The sequence below is a fragment of the Pelobates fuscus genome, chromosome 1, assembly GCF_036172605.1.
Source record: "Pelobates fuscus isolate aPelFus1 chromosome 1, aPelFus1.pri, whole genome shotgun sequence".
NCBI lineage: Eukaryota > Metazoa > Chordata > Amphibia > Anura > Pelobatidae > Pelobates > Pelobates fuscus.
This window is the reverse complement of record NC_086317.1, coordinates 477,996,582-478,023,056: the sequence shown is the minus strand read 5'-3', so window position 1 is coordinate 478,023,056 and position 26,475 is coordinate 477,996,582. Positions and strand designations below refer to the sequence as shown.

Sequence of the window (26,475 nt, the reverse complement as noted above, 5' to 3'; positions counted from 1 at the left end):
AACGGCCGTCCTATAAGCTCCGTGTGCTCCTTCTAAATTATTTATTATTATTATTGACATTTATATAGCGTCCTCTTATTCCGCAGTGCTTTAAAATATTACGAAAGGGGGAAATTTAACAGTAAATTAGACAACAGTTTGATGAGGGACCTGCTCGAATGAACTTTTAGTCTAGAGAAGATGAGGTATAAGTGGGATGGCAACCAAACAACAAGGTGGAAAATGAGCAGAACTGAAGATTAGAGTGGAGGGTGGCCCTTTAGGGGAGAGCCAGAGACAGGTTTGGGAAATCGAAGTTACTGTGGGAGGACATACATTTTTCTGAAGAGATGGGTTTTGAGGGAATGAGGGAGTAAATGATTACAAAAACAGTCCAGTTGATTAATAAAATCAAGACATAGAAGAGACAGTTCATGTAGGTCTCAGTTTATAACTTTCAATTTATAAGCAGACTAGAAGTGAGTGAGTGCATGTGACAATGCTTTTTATAATCAGATCGGATGAGTTTACTGGTCAGACTAGATGTCATTGGTGGTTCTAGGCTGTTTTCCTCTTACACATTTTATCACTGGCCCTGGGTATCTTTCTCTAAAGTTCTCCAGAAATCAGTGTCTCTAAAATTGAAAAAAAAATAAATGGAGGGTCACAGATGAAAAAGCCAGTGTGTCTTTTATTAAATTCCCTTCCTCATTGAGATGCATGACCGTCTTCAATCTTTGCAGGACTGCATCCAGGAAGCCCCTCGAGTCGCTGTCTGAGTGATAACCGCTAGAGAAGGCCATTTGCAGCAATGCAATCTTTCACTTTGCCGAGTCTGCAGGGATGGTTCTGGTGCCTAGCGTATCTCTTTAACGTGCCCTCGATGCTGTAGACGTTATACAGTGTGGTGCTTAGAGTCAGCCTTGTCTATCTTTATATAACATTTAGTTCTAGAATTAATCATAAAGCGTAACTCTAGTTACTATTACCAGTTTTACAAGTCAAAAGGAGAACAAGCATTTAGTTACCCAAGTTAAGTTTATCTCTTGTAATACGAGTCTCTTACAGGTATTTAGGTGTTTCCTGAGTTTTCATTCACTCTGTGCAATATCTGTATTTTAATATGACCTTAGACTGGAGCCCAGCTTACCTTCCTCGACTCATGAAAAGTTTGAACAGCTGGGAGTTGTGCTAATGCTTTGGCGACTGGTTAAATATCAAGAAAAACATTTTTGGTTTTAATGGTATTTATTGTACATATTGCAAATAACTTGCATTATTAAGAGTCAGATGAAGACAAATTGCAGTAACGTTTCAAACTTCCAAATGAAAAGTATGGCCTGGTCTGTTTCTGGTTAACGCAGATATCACGGAGCCGTGCCACAATGCAATGTGTCAAATGTCATTTTGGATATAGACCGTTCACAGTGCGCAAGGTTACACTTCTGGTAATGGTTATCAAAAATCAAAACTAACCCCCTGTTACCCTCTAAAAAAATGTAGGACAAAGTACCAGAGTTGGGAAAAAGAATTCTCAGTCAGCTGTATTGAACCTTTTTAGAAACCCCTCTATATTAACCTGCATTCTGTCTGCTCGCTTTTTCAGTCACTGGCCTATTGGCTAAACTGTATAATGTCAGAAATTCACAGGGGAATTTAGATTTTAGACAAAAATAGCTGAATTGGAACAATTGTCAGCGTTGCAAAATGATTTTAGTTTGGCTATTTTCGTAAAAAATGTTAAATTCAGAAAGAATTCCCTTGAAACTTCTGATATTGTACACTTTAGTTACGAGCTGTGTTACAGTTAGGCTTAGCAACGCGTCAGTGTTGATCTTCCACTAATGAATTTGTTTTCACATAAAGGATGGATGATAATTTCCTTACCCTAACCAAAAGAGAAAAATAACGTGTTTTTGCAGTGGGCAGTGATTCCACAAAATACCTGTTACTGATATTCCTGAATGCCCTAATTCACTTACCATGACCCCCCCCCCCCACCCCCCCTCCCCCCCTCCCTCCTGTACTGGTCATACAACTACACGTGTGCCAACATTTATAATTAGGATCACTAGGTCAGTTACCCTTTTTTGTCTGGCAGTTCCAATCTTTACATTAATAACAAGTCATTTGAATACATTGTATCAGTGGCCACATGAGTAAAACCATTACAATTAGTGAAGATTGGGTTGTTCCAAAAAAATTTGTTTTACGTTTGCCTTGAGATAAAATTGGAATTGGTGTCTTTTTGTTATCTAGATCAATAAGTTCATGCCAGTTGAAAGGATAAATCTAAAAGTAATATGGACAATTAAATATTGTTACACCATAACTGCTGTCTTCCATAAAGCATAGTTCTGCTTTTGTAAGGGGCTGCGGCAGACAAGTAGGTAACTGATAGCACTGGGTTCTAACGCTTACCGCTCTACCTGTCCTATGTACGTTTACTCCACCCATATCTACTTATACCTCCAGCAAATTTTCTCATATATCATACATTTTTGTCTTATTCATTTTCCTTTTCTTCTTTGTAGTTCGGATGTAAGATATAGCCTGGAGGGACGTGTAGTGTTAGTGTCTAAGTCTACCTGGAATGTAATTTTTACTGTCTTTTAGGAGTGCGACTGGGGATGTGGCCAGGGGCAGGGCTGTTCTAAGAATTGTTAGATGATTTACTAACAACAATTTATGCAACTTACAAGAACAATGTATCTTATTTACTCAGACTGACTTCTAAACACATTTATTGTCGTTTGAAGACTCATCACTTTGAGTATCATTGCTGTGGAGCTCTGTTATACGCTCAGACACATTACTGGGAGTATTATTGCTGTGGAGCTCTGTTATACACTCAGACACATTACTGGGAGTATTATTGCTGTGGAGCTCTGTTATACACTCAGACACATTACTGGGAGTATTATTGCTGTGGAGCTCTGTTATACACTCAGACACATTACTGGGAGTATTATTACTGTGGAGCTCTGTTATACACTCAGACACATTACTGGGAGTATTATTGCCGTGGAGCTCTGTTATACACTCAGACACATTACTGGGAGTATTATTGCTGTGAAGCTCTGTTACACACTCAGACACATTACTGGGAGTATTATTGCTGTAGAGCTCTGTTATACACTCAGACACATTACTGGGAGTATTATTGCTGTGGAGCTCTGTTATACACTCAGGCACATTACTGGGAGTATTATTGCTGTGGAGCTCTGTTACACACTCAGACACATTACTGGGAGTATTATTGCTGTAGAGCTCTGTTATACACTCAGGCACATTACTGGGAGTATTATTGCTGTAGAGCTCTGTTATACACTCAGACACATTACTGGGAGTATTATTGCTGTGGAGCTCTGTTATACACTCAGACACATTCCTGGGAGTATTATTGCTGTGGAGCTCTGTTATACGCTCAGACACATTACTGGGAGTATTATTGCTGTGGAGCTCTGTTATACACTCAGACACATTACTGGGAGTATTATTGCTGTAGAGCTCTGTTATACACTCAGACACATTACTGGGAGTATTATTGCTGTAGAGCTCTGTTATACACTCAGACACATTACTGGGAGTATTATTGCTGTGGAGCTCTGTTATACACTCAGACACATTCCTGGGAGTATTATTGCTGTGGAGCTCTGTTATACACTCAGACACATTACTGGGAGTATTATTGCTGTGGAGCTCTGTTATACACTCAGACACATTACTGGGAGTATTATTGCTGTGGAGCTCTGTTATACGCTCAGACACATTACTGGGAGTATTATTGCTGTGGAGCTCTGTTATACACTCAGACATATTACTGGGAGTATTATTGCTGTGGGTCTCTGTTATACACTCAGACACATTATTGGGAGTATTATTGCTGTGGAGCTCTGTTATACACTCAGACACATTACTGGGAGTATTATTGCTGTGGAGCTCTGTTATACACTCAGACACATTACTGGGAGTATTATTGCTGTAGAGCTCTGTTATACACTCGGGCACATTACTGGGAGTATTATTGCTGTAGAGCTCTGTTATACACTCAGACACATTACTGGGAGTATTATTGCTGTAGAGCTCTGTTATACACTCAGACATATTACTGGGAGTATTATTGCTGTGGAGCTCTGTTATACACTCAGACACATTACTGGGAGTGTTATTGCTGTGGAGCTCTGTTATATACTCAGGCACATTACTGGGAGTATTATTGCTGTGGAGCTCTGTTATACACTCAGACACATTACTGGGAGTATTATTACTGTGGAGCTCTGTTATACACTCAGACACATTACTGGGAGTATTATTGCTGTAGAGCTCTGTTATACACTCAGGCACATTACTGGGAGTATTATTGCTGTGGAGCTCTGTTATACACTCAGGCACATTACTGGGAGTATTATTGCTGTGGAGCTCTGTTATACACTCAGGCACATTACTGGGAGTATTATTGCTGTAGAGCTCTGTTACACACTCAGGCACATTACTGGGAGTATTATTGCTGTGGAGCTCTGTTATACACTCAGGCACATTACTGGGAGTATTATTGCTGTGGAGCTCTGTTATACACTCAGTCACATTACTGGGAGTATTATTGCTGTGGAGCTCTGTTATACACTCAGACACGTTACTGGGAGTATTATTGCTGTGGAGCTCTGTTATACACTCAGACACATTACTGGGAGTATTATTGCTGGGGAGCTCTGTTATACACTCAGACACATTACTGGGAGTATTATTGCTGTGGAGCTCTGTTATACACTCAGGCACATTACTGGGAGTATTATTGCTGTGGAGCTCTGTTATACACTCAGTCACATTACTGGGAGTATTATTGCTGTGGAGCTCTGTTATACACTCAGACACGTTACTGGGAGTATTATTGCTGTGGAGCTCTGTTATACACTCAGACACATTACTGGGAGTATTATTAATGTGGGGCTCTGTTATACACTCAGACACATTGCTGTGGGTATTATTGCTGTGGAGCTCTGTTATACACTCAGACACATTACTGGGAGTATTATTGCTGTGGGGCTCTGTTATACAGTCAGACACATTACTGGGAGTATTATTGCTGTGGAGCTCTGTTATACACTCAGACACATTACTGGGAGTATTATTGCTGTGGAGCTCTGTTATACACACAGACACATTACTGGGAGTATTATTGCTGTGGAGCTCTGTAATACACTCAGACACATTACTGGGAGTATTATTACTGTGGAGCCCTGTCATACACTCAGACACATTACTGGGAGTATTATTGCTGTGGAGCTCTGTTATACACTCAGACACATTACTGGGAGTATTATTGCTGTGGAGCCCTGTTATACACTCAGACACATTACTGGGAGTATTATTGCTGTGGGGCTCTGTTATACACACAGACACATTACTGGGAGTATTATTGCTGTGGAGCTCTGTTATACACACAGACACATTACTGGGAGTATTATTGCTGTGGAGCTCTGTTATACACTCAGACACATTACTGGGAGTATTATTGCTGTGGAGCCCTGTTATACACTCAGACACATTACTGGGAGTATTATTGCTGTGGGGCTCTGTTATACACTCAGACACATTACTGGGAGTATTATTGCTGTGGAGCTCTGTTATACATACAGACACATTACTGGGAGTGTTATTGCTGTGGAGCTCTGTTATACACTCAGACACATTACTGGGAGTATTATTACTGTGGAGCTCTGTTATACATACAGACACATTACTGGGAGTGTTATTGCTGTGGAGCTCTGTTATACACTCAGACACATTACTGGGAGTATTATTACTGTGGAGCTCTGTTATACACTCAGACACATTACTGGGAGTATTATTAGTGTAGAGTTCTGTTATACACTCAGACACATTACTGGGAGTATTATTACTGTGGAGCTCTGTTACACACTCAGACACATTACTGGGAGTATTATTGCTGTGGAGATCTGTTATACACTCAGACACATTACTGGGAGTATTATTGCTGTGGGGCTCTGTTATACACTCAGACACATTACTGGGAGTATTATTGCTGCGGGGCTCTGTTATACACTCAGACACATTACTGGGAGTATTATTGCTGTGGAGCTCTGTTATACACTCAGACACATTACTGGGAGTATTATTGCTGTGGAGCTCTGTTATACACTCAGACACACCAACAATATGGAGTTCCTAGAAAAGAGGGACATTAGGATAGAAATAAGAGACAGGGGAATTTGGCCAGAAGAAGGTCTATTCTAACATTTATGATTTCATGAAGCGGGAGAATGAGTCGACATGTAATGAGGAGACTGTACTAGTCATTGAATGGCTGTTTGACCTCCAATCCTTGAGTTTGTTTGTAGAAGTCGTTCAAATTAAGCAGTACCGCTTACATGGGGTTCAGATTAACATGAAGAATCCTTTGACCAATTTTCTGCTGCCAGTCTGCCTTTGGCAGCCATGTGTATTGTTTTGGAACTCTGGTTAAAAGGGAACTATTATGAAAAAAGTACTTTAGATATTTTGTAGTATATATGAATACAAACAGGGTTGACCATAGACCTTCAAGTACCTTTTATGAAACTTAGAAGTGATGCTCATCCTTTAGCGTCTGCGTAAGTCTGTGTTCTATGTGTGCGTGCGTGCGTACATGAAAACAAGCTATTAACGTTTAATAAAAATATTTTTTGAAGGTCACAGTTTTCCTTTACAGGCTGAGTCTTGTGTGAACCTTAGTTCACAACTTCAATATTTGTGAAGTCCATATCTAGTTTGCCAGTAATCCAGCTACACAGACCAACTGCTGTCTGTAGAATCCTCAAGGAACACTGTCTCTCACATGGCATAGGCGCGAGCTATAGTAATATTTCCAACTACATATCGACATTATTTGAGTATGGAAAGTGTCAATTTTCATTTTTTTTACTCTGATCCTTAGAAAGAACCCATTTAGGACTTGCTGTCGACAGTTAACTCAAATCTTTGTATTTTCAGGTCATGGTTTTATTTTATGCCATATTCTGTTGGTCGAAACATGCCAAACATCCAATCAGAATACAGCTGTGATTTCAATTGGCTCACATTTCCCCCGTGACTTCTTTTCTCTAAAACACAAAAATGAACAGTTATTAATATTACACACATATTAAAATTTGGACATGGTAATGTGCATTGGGGCTTTCACTGAATCACATGATGTCTTGATTCATATCTTTTAATGATGTGGAGCACGATATGTCATTCAAACCCTTTCTTTTATATGTAGTTCAGGACTCCAACTCTCAAGTTCTATGCTACTAGGCAGGCTTAAAAGGTTACTCGCCACTGCATGCTGGAGGGTCCATGGCACACTCATCCGTTTGAATTGCTACTGGCCAGGACAGAATTTTTGCTAGCCAGTGGCTAGTGGAGAGTGGAATTTTTGAGTCCTGATTTATCTTACCTTGTATTCCTCTCCCTGATCTTCAGGAATATGATGTCCCATATACCTTGGAGACCCTATGTTCTGTAGTGTGATTTAATATCACTTGGCTGCCGCCTGATAAGGGATGACATGAATCATCATTAATTTCCATTTATCTTTGACCTCACAAGTGTTGATGCCTTCATCCATGGATAAAATGGTCCTCCCACCCAGTTACTTCCTGAAGCCAAGTCGACATAAAGCACTTCACATAACCTTTTAAATAACATCAAAAGAAAATGTCTTCTTCATAACCCAATGCATATCATCACTCCACCCCCAGTTAAAAAACAATGTAGCTCCCCAATTCCATGATTGTCTCCTCACACATCCCGATAAAATATCCACAATGCATTCCGTCACTTCCACATTTACTCAATGCCCCTTTTATTTAATAATTTCCAAGACGCATCCCTCAGTTGCCTCATACCCCATGTTTTTTTCTCTGACCTCAATATAATAAGCTTTTCCAAGGGAAAAGAAAAGTTTCCAAGAGATTTATCTACAAAACTCGCAATTTTTGTCGATAAATAATACGGAAAGCTTTTCTCCTGGAATTGAATCATTTGAAAAGCTTATTAAATAAGACCCATGGCCTCAATTTAATATCGTTGGAACATCTTTTCAAATGATTGAATATGTTTTGGAAAACTTTTAAAACGATTAAATATTCTGAAATGTTTTTTTTTTATGTTTTTTAAATATATTAATAGTTTGTAAAAAATATATATATTTTACAAGTTTTATCTGAAAATTTTACATCATATGAAAATCTTTATCCAGAAATATCAAATTAAGGTCTATGTGTCTCTGTACACCCCCTAAACCCAATTGTTTCTTAACAATTACTCCCCAGGGTTATTTCCACTCTTACCCAAATCTACATTCTCCTTTTGAGGATGTTGTAGTGTGACTTCTTGGTTTAGACACTATATACCGCAGCAATGATAAATAATTGCTAAAGCTTGACAATCAAGGAGCAGAAGGCTTGTTCTAGGTCTAATAACATCTGTCAGGACTATAACCTAGGACAGTGATACAACCTGTGGGACTTCAGTGGTTTTGGTCTAATTTGGAGCATAATAAAAGCAAAAACTCTGCGTGATCTAACACCAAGATCAGTTATCCTTGCGGGCACGGTTTTCCTTCTGTGACGCCACTCTCCCTCACTGCAGGGGAACCATTGTTACAGTGTACGAGCTGATGGAAGACTTAGGGTGGCATTGAGAGAGGGTCCGTGTCACCATTGGACATCCGTTACCAGCATGCTGAGTGCTGACGACAGCCTGGAACTCTTATTCTCAGCTGATTAATGATTCTTCTGGAGATATAGTTACACTTCCAACATCTTCATTAGATATCTCAGTATTTGCTACACATACAGACTCCTGACACCATGACCACTTCAAAACACGAAAGTGGTCATGTTGCTTGGAATAACCGTTTAACAGTCATCCACTACTGTCAATATCGATGCCCCATTTCCAGAAAATAGCGGGCATTAGTGGTTATGATGCATGGAGAAACCCCCTTAAGTGCATGTCAACACTCCAAACTATCTCTAATCATGATGTATGTGGCTTTCAAAAAATACTTGTGGCAATCTGGCAAGTCAGGTGTATCGAAACACTAACAGGGTTATTCACTAATGTTAGAATTATAGGGAATTCAAAGTAAATCTTGAAATTAAAGGCCAAAATAGACTGAACTATTAGCCAAGTTGACGTGGGGGATATTTTCAATTTGGATATTTATAAAATTTGAAATTCTCTTTGAATTCCCACCGACAATCGCACTGAGTGAGCCTGAATGCACCGAGTGAGCCTTTTTTTTTGTGTCATCATGGAGTTGCTATGACAATAAACTGGAAAATGTGAATTTTTATTTGACATATATTCAGTTTTTCAAATGATAATTCTAACTGGTGGGTGGTATCAGCTTTAAGGACCACTACAGTTTATTTGGACCACTTCATCTAAATGATGTCCTGGGTGTGGGGTTAAATACACTTTTTAATGGCCATCTTCTTGACAGCCACTCAAGGTGCTTTTATCATCCAGAACCAACTGAAACTTGGTCCTGGAATCCAATGATAGCGTTCGATGGAGGAATGCAGTGCTCGGCCGAGCATGCCTAGTTCCAATCCAGTCTCATCATCTGTGAAAAGCAATGGATTGGAGGAGATTGTGGGTGATGTCACCTTGGATGCTGACATCACTGGAGGCAGAGCTGGAGGTTGCAACGGAGGAGTACCGGCACCGAGAAGGAGGTGAGTAAACTTTAATAAAGTTATTTTTATTTTTTTTAATGCCAGATGAGGTAGACAGAAAGGAACGTATAGCCTTGCAATGACACTTGGATCTTTTTAATGGCTTATTTTTAATGAAAAGCAAACTAGACAAAACCAGGTGAATTCTGGTTTATGTAAAAGAAATACAATTACTCTGAGGGGCCAAACGTAACCCACAACACTATTCTCTAACATATCAACAGACCACTCAAGTCTATTAATTACTATCCTAAGGAGAAAAGGCATTAAGAATTGATTCGGGCTGCAGCACACATACCCGTTGCTAGTCCTTCCATACTATTGGACCTAGGGGCGCTCTCTGCCCCCCTTGCTGCCCTCCTATACATGCCATCGTATTAGTTCATTGCCATGAGTGTCGCTAACCTCTTCACAATGAATCGCCTGCCCCACGTTAATCTGTGGGTTTAACATGTGCTGCTATGTGGGCGAAAAGGAAAAATAAAATAAATGTATCTGGGGCTAGACACACTTTGCCGGATTTTATTCATACTCGCTTTATGTTTGTGTATTGGAGTGAGAAAGTTAATGAGGTGAGAATAAAGCTAATGTTGGTCACACTACTCATTCCACGTTACTGTATCAGACAGATGTCAACATCTGCAGTGTGAGGGCTCTCTCTGTGAGATTTGCATGTCCTGAGTGCCTCCACGCAAACCATCAATCTAAGAGTAGGAGGATCGGGAGTAGAGGTTTTAAATTTGATTTTCACTTCCCTGGCATGTAAACCTATATAGAGAGAAAATAAACAGACATTTGAATCTTACCATATGTAGAGGGTTAAAGCAAAAAGCAAAAAATAAAATAAAAAAAATGATATGCAATCAAAGAAATAATTCAAGCCATACGTTGGTTCTTGTCCTTATTGGAAGAGAGAAAAAATGTCTTAAAGGACTAGCAGAAAAAAATGCAGAAATCCTTTATTTAGCACACCATACGTATTTCACTGGAAGATCTGAAATGATATAAATGTATTAACTCTTATGTATGCTGGAAGAAAGGCTACTCTCTTCTCACTCTCATCTTCACTGTAATGTAATGACACAACTGTGTGTTTCTCTTTTATATGTGGCAGGTCTCCATCTCCAAACAGAAATCCTAAAGGGACTAAAAATATTGGACATCAAATATATTGGACCGTATATCATCAATAGATCGCGCTTGTTTTTGGAGTTTAGAAAATGAAGGTTTATTTCTTCGTCGGGGCATTTTTTACCATCATTCTGCACTCGAGGATATGCCAAGGCATCAAATGGTTGTAAGTATTTTGAATATTAATTTTCACATTTATAAATATTCATTTTAACCCTATATCTGCTGCAATTCAATGGAATAAAGGTCCTTTAGATATTTGTGGTGATAGCGGCTAGCTAGTGGAATGTACGGAATGACTTTGCTTGCCCTGTTCTTGGGAAAATGTTGGTTCCCTGTTGAATAGTTTGTGTTGTTTTTGCTTTTTTCATTAGCCACATTGTGTCTTTCATTTAAAACCAGAGTTTTGCAAATTCACTGATTTATGTGACATTGAGAAAGAGCTTTAGAATCTGTTTTCAAATGGGCCATTTTGTTTTCACTAAGCATGGGTTCATACAATGCATAGATAGATTTGCCCTGGGAACGTTGCGGATTGTTGGTGTAAAGAAAGGATTAAAACTGTGAATTTAAAACAAAAACAAAATAAATAAAATTCTTAACTATATATGTAATTTATTCATGTTTCCCCCCTCCGCATCTCCCCCGATGAAGAATATTTTGTAGACATGATTTAGCATTTGATTTATATAGCAACAACACTTAGAAAAGTCCAGATACGATAAACAAGGTATTAAAAATAAATTGTAAACCAGGGATCCATTCGTACAAATGGCGGATAGTTTGCTAGTTTGCAAGGTGGAAACAATGCACGAATTAACAAATTCTGTTTTCCATTCACAAGAAGAACATAAAAGTAATGGATCACTGGTTAAATATGTTATGGGTATTGTGTTTTGGCTCAGTTGATATCTCAGTTGCTTGATGCATCAACATAGTATCTTTTTAAAATTCCGGGTTATAGGCTTGATTCTCTTCGAGGTCAACTCTTTTTTGTTTGTTTTGTTTTTTGTCCTTTTGAGGTCAATTTGCTCGGTTTCATTGAGTTCCGTAATGATAACATCTAGTGTCAGAACACAATTGGAAATGAGACACACATCAATACATTCTTCATTTTGTAATCATGCATTAACATGTCTTAATTAACAAATTGCACTAATAATAATAATAAAATATCAGCGTGTTTTTATTGAGACACAATGTCTTACTTTTTGTTTATATGGGGTTTTTTTTTTTTACACGCCTGGGGATCTTGCACAGCTTTTATAGAGAGAGAAAAAACAACAAACTCTTTTTTTCGGTGCTCTAAATGAAGTGATTTGTGAGACTTTCAGTCTCAACGTACACAAAAGAAATGCCATTCTTTGCAAGGAATTCAGCTGTGGATGCGCATTAAACGGGATGATATGGGCGATCAATTTTGCACAATGCACCACAGTCGCAGCATTGTGTGTGATCCTTAAACACAAATGTTTGGCTTTTGAAAACATCGAAGGCACACAATTGAGCATCACTCATGCAGATAATTATTGGAACATATCGGCGTTTTTGTTTTTTTTCCACCAAAGATTTTTTTTCCAGGTTACTTTAATTTAATTTATATTCACTTGTTAAACAAATCGACATCACAACTGCTGCCCTTACATGTTTTTAAAGAGGGACCTGAGTAAGAATTTGATATTCTTTTAATGGATCCACCTTTTTCTTGTAAACATGTTTTGCCATTTTATTTTCTAAATGTATTTGTTGGCCAAGATACCTTGTTTTTTTTAAATATTATCTTTAATACTTTATACTTTGTTAGAATGGTAGTGACTAGTTAAGTTGACAGGCTAATGGCACAGTTATTTTTTAATATGTTTTAATGTCTTGGGTGAAAGGAGTCAGTCAGTTCCCTCGGGGATTAAAGAGTTAATTGCTTTCTGAAATGTGACTTCTCTGAACCATTTGTGAGAGCTGCACCTAAAGACTCCGTGGCAGATGAACATTATGATTAAAGTAGTATTTGAAGTATGAGCTGGGACCAGATGCAGTTCTCCTTCAATAACACCTGTTTTTTGGGTCTTATGAGATTTCAGTCGAGGAAGGAATATCTATCAATAAAGTATTAATTAATTCCAAGTTGTACAGTTTGTTAACCCTTTATGCTTGGACTTTTCTAACGCATTGCTCTTGACACAGCAAAGTTCTCAGAATGGACAACTAGATAATGGAAAAACATAAAATTAGGTTGTTTCATGAAGCTGAGATATTTTTTCATTTTTTTTTTTAATGAAGCTGAGATATTTTTTTTTTGTATGATAGACTTTAGCCTATTCCTGTCCATTCTGAACGTCTGTACAGGAAGGTTTGCATCTCTGGGTTAATTTATATTGCATTAATTTGCACTATAAGACCAGGATTTCAAGTAACGAGAATTATCATACCCACAATATTCATAATTGCCAACATGAGATGCTAGGAGGGATGGTGACCTTCTTTATTGATGTGCATAATCCACTCATGTTCATCTCTGCATGGAAATAGAGTGACATCAAGTGACCATTCAATCTGGCTTCCTCCAGTTACTTGGACAAGTGAGACACCAGTCAAAGCAGGAAATGGCTCTCAAAGTAGGACTGTCCAATGTGTCAGGTTTGTAGATTATCCATCTGAGTAAGTAGATAGACTGTTTCACATTGGAATTACTGATTGTAACTAGTGTTTGACTACCAAGACGTGGACTGCCACCTGTGAATTCCTGTGAAAGGCCAAAACATACTAGTTAGGGGTAAGGGTGGTTTCATTGTTAGAAGTTTATGATCAAGAGCTGAAAACCATATTCTAGATTAAGAATTGGAAAACAGACTCTGGATCAATACAGAGACCACATGGTTGAAGGAACTGGGCAAGAGATTTAAGCACTAGGTTTAGAGTCAACTGGAGTTGAGTAGCTAAAATGTTGATTTCGTACAAGTTGATGTTATTTTCCTTATCATTGTGTGTTTCTACACATTATTTGATATGGTTATTGGGTAGACCTGCCAAGACATATCGGTAACACCAGGTACATTGGGATAGTTGTGAGGTACACTGCACATGTGCTACTGTGTATCTTTTCTGCGTCTTGTTTCTTCTTGAAGAATGTTAAATATTGAATGTGTATTTCTCCAATGCTTGTTCTAGAGATTGACCTCAGCTACATTGTATTACTTAAATAATTTGACAGCTAATCTTTAATATCATATGTTTTTGAAAACCAGAACCGTGGGCAAGCTGGGCTGATGTTGACCTATGTAGTTATTATTTTTGTGTAGGAGCCTGGAATGTATCTTTGATTAAGGAACAGCATGTTTACCACGTGTTAGATTAGTGTAGGACCCACTGATATTGTGGTACTGTGATGTTGTAGTGGGGTTAATACGATATGGCCATTTGGTGTAACCAAATCCTTAAATTTGTTTGCTAAGTAAGCTTGTAAGATGTAAAACTGTATTTTTGTTTGTGTGCGTTGTTACTTAATCTGTGTTTTGTATATGTTTTAGTCTTTACAGCTGCACCGCTGCTGATAAATGTATTATATGTAGCATAGTTAGGAGTACCATACTATTAAATCTGCTACTGGAAATCCTATGTGCAGCACATGGAGCCTTTAAGATTTGGGAATGTACCCAATAGTCTGAATAAGAAAAACAATAATTTTCAAGGAATGGAGAGCTCTGTGAGAACTTGGACAAAGCTTGTGGGGTCTAGACTCGTGGTCGTTACTCCAGTCTTGGCTCTCTCTCTGCTGAGGTCAGGATGTCACTTGATGGACTGGCCATCGAGGTTATGATGGATCTATTGATTGACAAAGAATCCCTCAATACTACAGCTAGGAAGACAAACAAAAATCATTATCGGACGACAGATTAAAAATAAATTGTGGGAGATTTAGTGGGTCACAATACATTTTATATATAAAAAGCTATTTTGGGGTCCCTTTTGTACTTTGTGGGTTTGAAGGAATCATTTCACAACGCAATGAGTAAAGAAAAATCTGTGATATGCTGCTTTCCTTATCACATCCGGAGGGAGACATGAATGAGATAGGGTGCCTACATCGAATACACATATCCATGGCAAGGTATACGGTAACTAAATACAAGAACTTTATTCTAATGCATGTGATTGGGGATGCTAAAATGCAGATCCTTAGTATTAAGATAAAGTTCTTGTGTATAAGGTTTCTGCAATAAACAGTCTGAGATGTAATCTAACCCAATATAAAATTGGACTAATGGAGAATTAACAAGATCATTAAAAATTGCAGGTCAAATAGGTCCCATTTAAGGAACTCCAGCTCAGTTATTTGTGCCTAACATCTTTAGTGTCAATCGTCCCAGACCAGACATGTAACATTTGATAATATTATATTGGTATGTCTTTATTGCCTTGGTTTATATGTAAGTGTTTTTGCCAACACAATACACAGTGTACATCACAGAGGACAAGTTTGACCATTGGCTTTATTAGTCACTTGTGAAAGGGAAAAGCTTATGCTTATAGAAATTGTCAGTATCAACAATAAAAAGAAGTAGATAGCACAACTGCATACTATATATATATATATATATATATATATATATATATTTATATATATAATTTATATATTATATATATAGCAGGTCATGCAAGGTCAACCATGTGTGGCCTAGTCCAGCATTAAAAGCTACTTTAAACGGACACGCTAATAAACAAAACCACCGCAGCTTAATGTAGTGGTCTTGGTGCCTAGATGCTGCCCCTGCAGGTTGACAATTGTAACCACTGACATTTCTGAGAAAAAGCAATGTTTACAATTGTTAGTCAGTGCACCTCTAGTGGCTGTCAATCAGATAGCCACAAGAGGCACATCCTAGCGAAGACTGCAACAAATGTAGTTTGGTATCATGACCATGCCAAACACAACTGTATCTCCCCAGAGATAAGCATTGTACTGACTCTCTTTGTAGAGAATTCTGCCTTGCATGAACAGTATGCTATCAATGACTCTCTTTGGAGAAGCATTTGATTGGCTGAGATTATCTATCTGGATTATCACACAAGAAGGAGGAGCTGCAGCCGTTGAGAGACAGAAACACAGTTGGATTCATTATTATTATTTTTTTATTTCTGTAGAGGGCCCAATAATCCAAATGGCACCAAAGACAATGTAACGCTATTGTATTTATAATGAAATGGCGTTTTTTAAGGCTATATTTCACAGTTATGATGCCTCTAACCCCAATGGGTCATGGCATAACCCCCAACGTCGGTATCTTGCAAATCAGGACTCCAGAGGGCGGGTAAAAGGGGGCAGATCAATTATGCAAATTGCATCCCTGTCACCACCCATAGGTGGCGGACATGCCCAAAATGGGCAGAAAGGGCTGTTATTCTGGCATAAATGCACATTAGACTGTCTGTCAATCACACCGAGGGCAGATCATGAAGGAGCACTCTTTCAGTGCTCTTTGCATCGTTCTCGTGATCTTAGCATTGAGCAAGCACGTCTAATGATGCACTCAGGCAAACCTGGGGCAGCAGAACAGGACCCTACAATTGTGACAGTTCCACTGAAATCTAGTTGATTGCGAGACCTGGGTCATGGTTTCATCACAATAACTAAACTAGTAAACATTACCTGTTAATCCGTAGTTTCAATGTAACTAATCGTGCTGTGCCGAAGAATGGAAAACCATGAAATCTGGCCATGCCTATACAATACCATCTCCATGTGCATAGATTTATTGAAAATGCATCCAGGGCTTCAGTAAGCTATTTTGTGGGCCCTTACCTTACAACATGTTGATTAGTAACTGGATTGACCGAGCTGTTGCAGACTGCAGTGGTGGTGGACTGATAACCAACAGAAAGGTAGTGGGCTCGTCAGCCAAGACACTGTAGTAAATGAGAGACAGAGAAAGTGGGCTCCAATAACACGAACAACAGCACTTGTGGCAATCATTTAAAAATCTATATATAAACGAGAGCATATTTAAAGTGCCAAAATGGGTGCCTATCCTGTCTGCTGGCATATCCCACCTGTCCCTGGGTCCCATGGGAGTAACAAGCAGAATTCTGCCTCTCAGTTTTATACAAAGGGATATCCACAGACACCGTTACAGTATCAATTAAACATTTGTTGAGATGTCGACAAATATTGCTTTTGTGGTTGATAAATGTGGGATATTCATTAAATCAACTGAAATCCCAATTTAACTCCCAAACCTAATTGTAATTTGTAACAAAATAGCCAAAGTGGTACCAGTGAGTACAAAGTAAAAAAAAAAAATAATAACTGGTTTTCTCTCTTATGTGTCTTGAATCAGTTCCAAAGACGGCTTCCTGCAAGCTATATCAGTTGGATTCCACACGTGGCTTGGTCGTTGGTTGTGTATTTTTTTGATAGGCCGGTTTGCACTGCAGAAAACTCACCATTGCAAATGTTAGCAAATCTTAAAACAGGCTGTTTGGATGTCGTACCTTCCCAAGTACTTCAGGGTAGGATTAGCAAAATCCCTGTGTAATTATGTTGCTGTTATCAAATGGGTTGGTCCTAAAGGAGTTTCAATACTATGACCTACTTTCTACATTGTATCCCACAGGTTTTGTTTTGTAGAGAGAACCTGTTATTGATACCCTCCATCCATCTTACATCCTGGGTGTTGCCACCAATGCATAGGAAACTGTAGCATAAAGTACTAAATATATTATATGTTGCTGTATAGCACTAATAGTTTATTAATCAAATAGCAAGCTGTTTATACGTACACAAATATATATCACACGGTACACAAAACAGATTATGCTTATCAAACTACTTGGTGTTGCGTTAAAAGAACACCCAGCATTATAAATATATAAATGTATTGATTTATAATGCTGGAGTACTGTTTGTTTATAGGCCCCCCTTTCCTTTAAATCAAAGAGTTGACTTACCTCTATGCTAGCAGCAAGAGGGTCTTCGCACAGCATTGGATCCCATTCTTTAAAAAGTATTACTTCCATTTTGCACCCCAGCGCAAAGCAATCCGAGCACCCGCCCACCTGGCAGTCTGATTGACAGCTGGGACAATGAGGTCTGGGAACTTTATAAAATAGGGCCAAGATAAATAAGCACTTTTACCGAGAGAGTGGACACTGTTTACCCCTAAGGCACTTCAGTTTGTCCCCTGTTGTTTATAGGTCTCACCCCCGTGAGCAATAAAAATGAACTAAAAAAAAGTTTTTAAGTATCTTTTTCTAGCGCCAAAGCTCCCTCGGCAAGGAGCAGGCATGGCCTTATCCACCATAGTCCCATCCTATGCTCCTCATAGAGAGTTTAAAATGATTTATGCAGAAAATGTCACACAATTGCTGCTTACTGAAAATAACCTTTTCCTTTGATGTAGGTGAAATCTCCTCTCTTCAAATCAAAATTTAGATGAGTTGAACTGAGGGACATTGGTTATGGCTACAGATATATGGGAGTTATCATGCAATACTCCTTTTTCATGTGATCCCTTCTAATAATCTACCAAATGCCCTAGATGCCCCCCAAAAAGGTCCCAGTATAGTATGTTTCACCTGCTACCATGGTAACCAATTATGCTTAAAAGTGTTTAAAACCCCTGCTTGACTGAATAGTCTCCATATGCCATAATACTGTATGTTTACCATGTTCCTGAATTATAATAACAGTTTTTAAAGGGACATTACAGGACTGGAAGTGACCAGCATTCTTAATGCATTATATAAATAATATACTAAAAATATCAAAAACGAAAATAAATAAATAAAACAAATAATAAAAAAAGCTAAATATAATAAATAAATAAGTATAAGTATGAAGAGGAAACTATATTGTCAGGAAAACAAACTCGTTTAGCTTCCCCCTCCGTCAAGCCAAAAGTCGCCTAACAGCCCGGAAGTCTTCGCCACTAGAGGTGGAGTTAACCCTAGCAGGTAATTATTGCAGTTTCTTAAAAACTGTAATAATTACCTGCTATGGGTTAAGGGACCTGTAACAGTGCACCCAGACTACTTCAATGAGCTGAGGTAGTCTGGCTGCCTATAGTGTACCTTTATGTTCTTTAAAGGGACACACTGGACACCTTAAGCACTTTAGCTTGCTGAAATGCTTTATGTGGGAAGAGTGTGTCCTATTTTTTTATCAATTTACAAAAAGTGCAGTTTTCAGTAGAAATTGTTTTGTAGATTATTTTGTTACACCCCCCTGGTTGTCAATCAGACCACAGCTCCTGTTACTTCCTGGTTTGTTTAGCTCAGTGACGATAAACTTAAGAGGCAGCAATTGCCCAGAGCACCGGCCTTGCAAAGACTTCTCATTGAGCTGCATTGGGAAGTCTGTGATTGGACAGACACAGAAAGTGTGGGCAGGGTTAGAAGGGGAGGGTTAGCAAATGAAAATGAGATATGTAGATGTGTGATATGAGATATTTAGGATGAGTGAACCTGCTTAATAAGCTTATAAATAAAATGATAAGAGACCGTGCGGCTGTATTCAAAGCGTACAGTTTAGTGATGGGATCTGTTCTCTGCAGTCAGATCGAGTCATCGGCCACTCATTCGAGTCAGCGTGGTTTGTGTTTTCTCTAAGAGTGAGAGAGGAAAGGGGTATGCGTAGATAAACGTCCTCCTTTGATGTTCGTGGGAGAGTTGGCAAGGTTATAGCTTATAATATCTTCTAATTGCGCTAGTTATAAACAAATATATACGGAGACACAATGACAGGGGACGTGTGCACCATAACCTGCCCGTAGAATGTTATTGAAGTTACTCTTTAAATGATGTTAATGTAGGACACGGGACATTCTTCTACTCAGGGGACTCTCCCTGTCTGATCTTGCAGTCTTTTTTGTTCACATTGCATTGTATGACGACCTGTTACATTGAGATCTAGCCAGTCAGTGTCCCACGTTCTACGATGCCGTGTACTTTATGTCTAGTCATCCAGCCCGGGAATATATTGAAGGTTAAGAGCAAGTTGTTTGACCCTTTCATTTAACCTTTATCAATACAGAGGAAACATTTACACCTGTGTGTATGATCCCATTCACAATCAGTACTAAGCAGCCTGCTTTAGACCAGCTAGTTTCTCGTTTGAGTTGGTAACCTCAGGGTCTGATTGGTAAAGTAACATCCACTGAGTATGTTACATTGTTTTCTCACAGTTTCATAAAGGAGACAGTTTGAGAGGCTTTGTTCTCAGTAAGAATTGCATTTTTATGTTTGTGCTTCTTTTGGTTTTTCAAACCATCATGGACTATTGAAACCCAATGCCCAGGGAGAGATTATAGTTTGGAGTTCTTTACAATTCTCTGTATTGATCTGATGAATGACTAAGATTCATGCCACACTGTTGTCATTGTGTGTTGTCACCCGATATGCTCCACCTTGACATGTGAATGAAAAGGTGAGACCTGACATGAAGAAGTGAGTGTTTTAGATTTAGCGACATGAGTCTTTGTGCCTCACTTACAGAACTCACATTAATCTTAACAAACAAAGACGCAAAGCCACCCTATCCCCGTTCTTCCCCCCTCCTTAACTGGTTCAAAGGTGCTTCACCTACAAAGTAAAGGGAACATCACAGTATGAAGATGAAAAGGACCTGCACACACTGTCCAGCTATGATGCTCAATATTATTTTCTGATTTTCATACATGGTGGATTTAAATCTAGAACAGCCTTTTAGCATTGGGTATCAGACTTCTGCCTCAATCCCTACCCCCCAAAAAAATAAACAAAACAAGAGAAATTCTGTATTAAAAGGTAATGCAGTTTGCATGAGTGCATCACAGAACTCCACTGAAACAGTAATGTGCAGTATGCATGAGTTTATCCAGAGCTCCACTGCAATAAAACTCACAGCAATGTGTGAGTTTACCCAGAGCTCCACTGCAATAAAACTTACAGCAATGTGTATGAGTTTATCCAGAGCTCCACTGCAATAAAACTCACAGCAATGTGTATGAGTTTATCCAGAGCTCCACTGCAATAAAACTCACAGCCATGTGTATGAGGTTATCCAGAGCTCCACTGCAATAAAACTCACAGCCATGTGTATGAGTTTACCCAGAGCTCCACTGCAATAAAACACACAGCAATGTGTATGAGGTTATCCAGAGCTCCAATGCAATAAAACTCACAGCCATGTGTATGAGGTTATCCATAACTCCACTGCAATAAAACTCACAGCAATGTGTATGAGCATATCATAGAACTCCCCAGCAATACAGCTATAAACTCCCAGTGTAGTGCAGTGTATATAAGTGTATTAAAGAGCTCTACTGCCATAAAACTCCCAGTTCTGTGTAGTGTAAATGAGCATATCACAGAGCTCCATGGCAATAAAACAATGCAGTGTGCATGAGCTTATGAGAGAGCTTCAGAGAGGTAAAACTCTAGGAAACATGATATCTCCAATATTTGGGTATTGGTAAAAGAATTGGTTTATTAAATATATACCTCCAAACATTTGGAGGTATGAGATCGGGATGCAGGCGGCTATTCACATTGATGCAACTGAAGGGGACATGTGAAGGTTGCTAAACTGACAGACAGCATCTCTGGCTGGCCACCGATGTGGAACAAATGCGGATTTCGTTGGCGCTTTATAAATATTAATAATAATAATTTATGGAGTATATGGCCCAAAGTACTCAGCAACTTTGCTGACTGAGCTTCATGGGAAGTGTAATTTAAAAAAAAAAAAAAAAAACACTTGAATTGCCCAACACCAGGACCTAACAGAACAGAAACACTCACCAAAACATGCATTCATCATGAGGGTTCTGCTGGGGTCATTTGATACAACTTAAAAAAAATAATCACACTAAACCAGCTAAAACACCGGTATAAAGATTATAGGACCACCTATCTCAGGTGATATAATTACCAGGTGTTGCTTGCGGTGCCATTATTGTATTGCCATTACCATATTAAAGGGATACTGTAGCACTATAGCTCCCTCCCATCGCGGCCCTGCCTTGGCATAGTAAGAGTTAAAATAACCTTACTGTACTTACAGTAAGTAAGAATCCAGCGCCAATCACTCGAAATGGGGCATGCTTGGCGAACATCGCCCATAGGAAAGCAGAGCGTAAAGACGTCCAGTGTCAGGTGACCAGCAGGAAGTGCCTTTAGTGGCTGTCTGATTGACAGCATTACCATTGTAGGCACTGCACCCAGTCCCATAGTTTAATGGGACATTGTGAATTTGCATTGCATTCCAGACACTGCCACACAGTGCAACCTTAGAATGCAATGCAAAACCAAGGTAAATCAGTAAAATCATGTCTAATCATAGCTAATTCCTAGTTACCTAGCCTAGTCTGTGCTGCTACCTCCAACATGACCGCTCTTCTCTTATACATAACCCAGCGATCTGACTAAAAACATAACCCACCACCGATCTGACTAAAAACAGGTGATGTAGTCCAGAGACACATTGCACCATAACCACTGCAATATCATTGACAACTGTCACTAATTTGCCAGGACAGTTCCATGTTTTTGACTCCTGTCCAAGCAACAATTAGTCAACAATACCTACCAGTGGGACAACCACCGTAGCCACCCTAGACCTCATAGTAAGGTGACTACTAATATGTGTTTTCTTGATTTATTTCTGTTTGTGTGTGTGTGTCAGTTTGTCTGTTTATGTCTGAGATTGTCATTGTTCATGTATCTGTCTGTGTATTTTTGAGTGTTCCTGCCCCTGTGTGTGTCAGTTTGTCTGTGTATGTGTGTGTATTTTTGAGTGTTCGTGCTCCTGTGTGTACCTGTGCGTTATTATGCATGCATCTCTTTGATTGCATATATGTGCATATATGTATACAACTGTGTGCCGAAGTGCCTCTAGCAAATTTTGTTTTCAAATGTTGTCAACTATGCAGTGAGTACAGTGAACCGTACAATAATATGTACAGTGGGTATGGTGCTCTCAGTGGCCCCTTTAATAAAAACAAAAAAGGAATAGAAAATACTTGTTATATATGTTCTTGAGATGAGGAAGTCCTGGGATATTTGTACAGTAGATACAGGTCTGGTTTGCACGCTTCAGGAAGTCTTGGACAGTGATGTGAGACGGACGCTCCATATAACTGCAGGGGCTTCCCAAGCAGTCTGATGATACAGAGTATCCGCACAATTTAATGATATAATTGATCCACAAGGGAATATCCTCTGCGGTCTCGTTTGGTTGTGTTCTGGTGTGGATGGTTTTACCATTAAACTGTCCATCTTGCTACAGCCCCTCCCCCTGCGCAGGAAGATATCATAAACATACATGTGGAGGAATATTGTTGTCAAAAACGTTGCTGCCCTGCCCTATTGGTTTTCTATCTCTACATTTCAAAAACTGTATTGTCAGACTTTATAGTAAAAGCAGAGCATCATGGGAAGGGTAGTTTATAAACTCTTATCGAGGATCAAGAATCCCCATTACTGATGTATGTAATTAACACACAGGAAGTTTGATATTAGAAATACAAATGTTATAGGCACACAGAAAACATAAGCTCAGCAAAATAAATATTTGCTTTTTAAATGTTACAAATTGTAACACACACACAAACACACACACACAGTAACACACACACACACACACACACAGTGACACACACACACACACACGTGACAAACAAACTCACAAACAGAAAAAACACACGCAGATGTATTTTGGAAATGTATCAAGACAGTCTTTAGAGATGGAAAATAAAGCCTGTCTTTTTAGTCTTCCTCTTAAAATGAATGCAGAACAATAATAATTGGACAATAAGATGGGCATATTGCAGCGTGATGTTGAAACGATGGAATTGTGATCTTTGATTTGACATTGTTGTGTCGTTTCGTCACACAGAGCTTTGTCCAAGACTCCACTCTCCCTGCCCTTGAATCAGACCCAGCACTGCAAACAGCTGGAAGGCCTGGTCTCCTCACAAATGCAGCTGTGTCGTAGCAACTTGGAACTGATGCAAACCATCATACAGGCAGCGAAGGAGGTGAAGAAAATGTGTATAAAGACATTCTCTGACATGAGATGGAATTGCTCCACCATAGAACTGGCACCGAACTTTCAGCAGGATTTGGAAAGAGGTAATTCCCTGCAATTAAGTATTAATCCAAAACGTACTTTAAAATCTCTTAACACTATAATGCATTCCAGGGCCGTCCAGCTGAGCGGCTCCCAAAATATGGACTAATATAAGAAGAGAGAGATTTTATGGATGCATGCTATAGATACCTCCTTCCATCCATTTTAGAGACTGAGCCCTGCTGCTAACCGCTCTGGCTGTGACTATTTAAAGGGTTACTAAGGGTAACTAAGTCTACACTGTGTTTGGTTTTCCTGTCCAAATGTGCCCCTTAAAAAAAAAAAATTAAAGCAGAGAGAAAAAAAAGAAAAAAAAACCCACCTTCCTTTCCAGCACTAGCCCGACCCTCCGTTGCTGATGTCACTCCCGTTTTTCTCTTTATTCCCCCCAGAGGTTATTGAGGGTGGGTTGATAGGCGGACTAGAGTGGCACGGAGGGTGGGCTGTGCATGCCGACAACAAAGGACAAGTATGCACAGAATTGATATTATCCAGCCTGGAACACTTGCACAGATTCCAGGCACCATAACCACTTCAAATTACTAGAATGGTCATGATGCTTGCAGTAACCATTTAAGATTGAACAAACAAACCACTAACTTTGGAAACATCAAACAGTGTTTCAGAATGAGACGACTCTAACTTGCAATGCTTAGGCCAACACGGCTGATTTCAGAATAGAATGTCTGTGCATACTGTGCAGCTCTGGAACATGGTGTAATCTGATAAATCTTACTAAAACAGAGCATCTCACAAACAAAATGAACACACGTTCTAAATGATTTGCAATATTTAATCCAATGGTGTACATTCCATAGAAGTGACGTTCTGTTAGCCATTAGGTAGTATAAAGATATCTGTATCCTAGGAGTTACCCAGAAATACCATTTTCTTGAAAGGAATTGTCAGATTTGAATCTGAGGCCCTCCCGAGAGAGTTTACTTTTTAAGAGACATTAATTTATACTTTAAACAAACATTTGTGGGATCTGCTTCTTTGTCTAGTCATTAGTTTGGATACGATGATGGTATTTACATCACAATATTATTCTAGCGGTAGATACAGTAAACAGTCACTGAATAATGTATGTTTCAGTTTCGGCAACTCAATCTTCCAAGAAAATAATAATTAAGCAATGTTTAGTGAAATTAAAAGATCACTATAGTGTCAGGAAAACAAAGCGGTTTTCCTGACACTATAGTGCCCCAAGGGTGCCCTCACCCTCAGGGTCCCCCTCCCGTGGCATTGAGGGGGTTAAAACCCCTTCAGCAGCTTGCCTTTATCCAGCGCCGGGCTCCCTCAGCGCTGGTGACCTCTCCTCTCCTCCGCCAATGAGTGGAGCGGAATGCGCATGCACGCGCATTTAAACAGTCCATAGGAAAGCATTTCTCAATGCTTTCCTATGGACGTCGCAGATCCGCCTCTAGCGGCTGTCAGTGAGACAGCCACTACAGGTTGGATTAACCCTGCTCTGAAACTGCTATGTCTACATGTGAAGGGTTAAAACCTGAGGGATCTGGCACCCAGACCACTTCATTGAGCTGAGTCTAGGTGACTATAGTGTCCCTTTAATTTTTCGAAATCTAGCTACTTTTCCAGCTTAGTTAAGCTGTTTTTGGTTAAAAGGTTACTCCAAGCACCATGAATACTTCATGATTTGAAGTGGTTATGGTCCTTGGAGCTTCTTGACCCCAAAATGAAGAGCCCACCCTCCGTGCCACTCCATTTTGGGGTCAAGAAGAAATTTTTCCTAGATTGTTGCAAAATTGGAAACGCTTTAGACTGGGTTTTTTGCCTTCTTTTGGATCAACAGCAAAAACATATGTGAGGAAGGCTGAACTTGATAGACGCAAGTCTCTTTTTCAGCTACTGTAACTATGTAACTATGTAACTATGAGTCTAAACAGTCGCTATGTCACTATGTAATGCAGCACATACAGAGATAAAGCTCTTTGTTTTCGGAGGCGTAACTCTACCGCCAGCAGCGTCATTAGAGTGTCATTAGCCAGCCCACATTGAGAGTTCTAATGTTATTTCTGTAACTATTTCAATATTTGTCGTATGTCATCGTCATGGTGGTGACAGCCACCCAGTGGTACCATGTCCCACTCCCAATGTGCCAACCACATCCTCCATTCAGTTTACCCTCCCTGACTCCAGTGAGACATCAGCAGAGGAGAGTCAGGCTTTTGGAAGAACTTGGCGCTGGAACATAGGTAAGATATTGCTTTCTTTTTCTTTTCTGGGTGGGGGCGACCAGGTCATTAAATAGACATTCCAATACCCTAAGCCACTGTTGAAGTGTTTTGTGTGTGAAGAAAAAACAATAGTGTGATACAGTATATACAGTGAATAGTGCGCTTTAAATGGATGCACTCACGAGATGATGAAGATAAAAGAGCATTCAAAGGTGCCTCCCCAGGATATATGGGGGGATACTGGTTTCCTTTGCAAATGTCGAGCAGCCAATGGGACACAGGACTCCAGGTGAGTAGTAGTAGAAAAAATTAGTAATTTTCTTTTCTTTAAAAA

General features: G+C 39.3%; 1 protein-coding gene across 2 annotated transcripts in view; it reads left to right on the top strand.

Annotated features, from left to right (window-relative positions):
* The window catches only part of WNT11 (Wnt family member 11), a 66,243-nt gene that overhangs the window by 13,023 nt on the left and 26,745 nt on the right, over window positions 1–26,475 (top strand). For both annotated transcript variants that reach the window (XM_063444992.1, XM_063444991.1), the window contains exons 2-3: window positions 10,825–11,007; window positions 23,710–23,945. In XM_063444992.1, coding sequence (XP_063301062.1) covers window positions 10,931–11,007; window positions 23,710–23,945 — 313 coding nt within the window. In that variant the 5' untranslated portion in view covers window positions 10,825–10,930. The remainder of the gene's footprint in view (window positions 1–10,824; window positions 11,008–23,709; window positions 23,946–26,475) is intronic.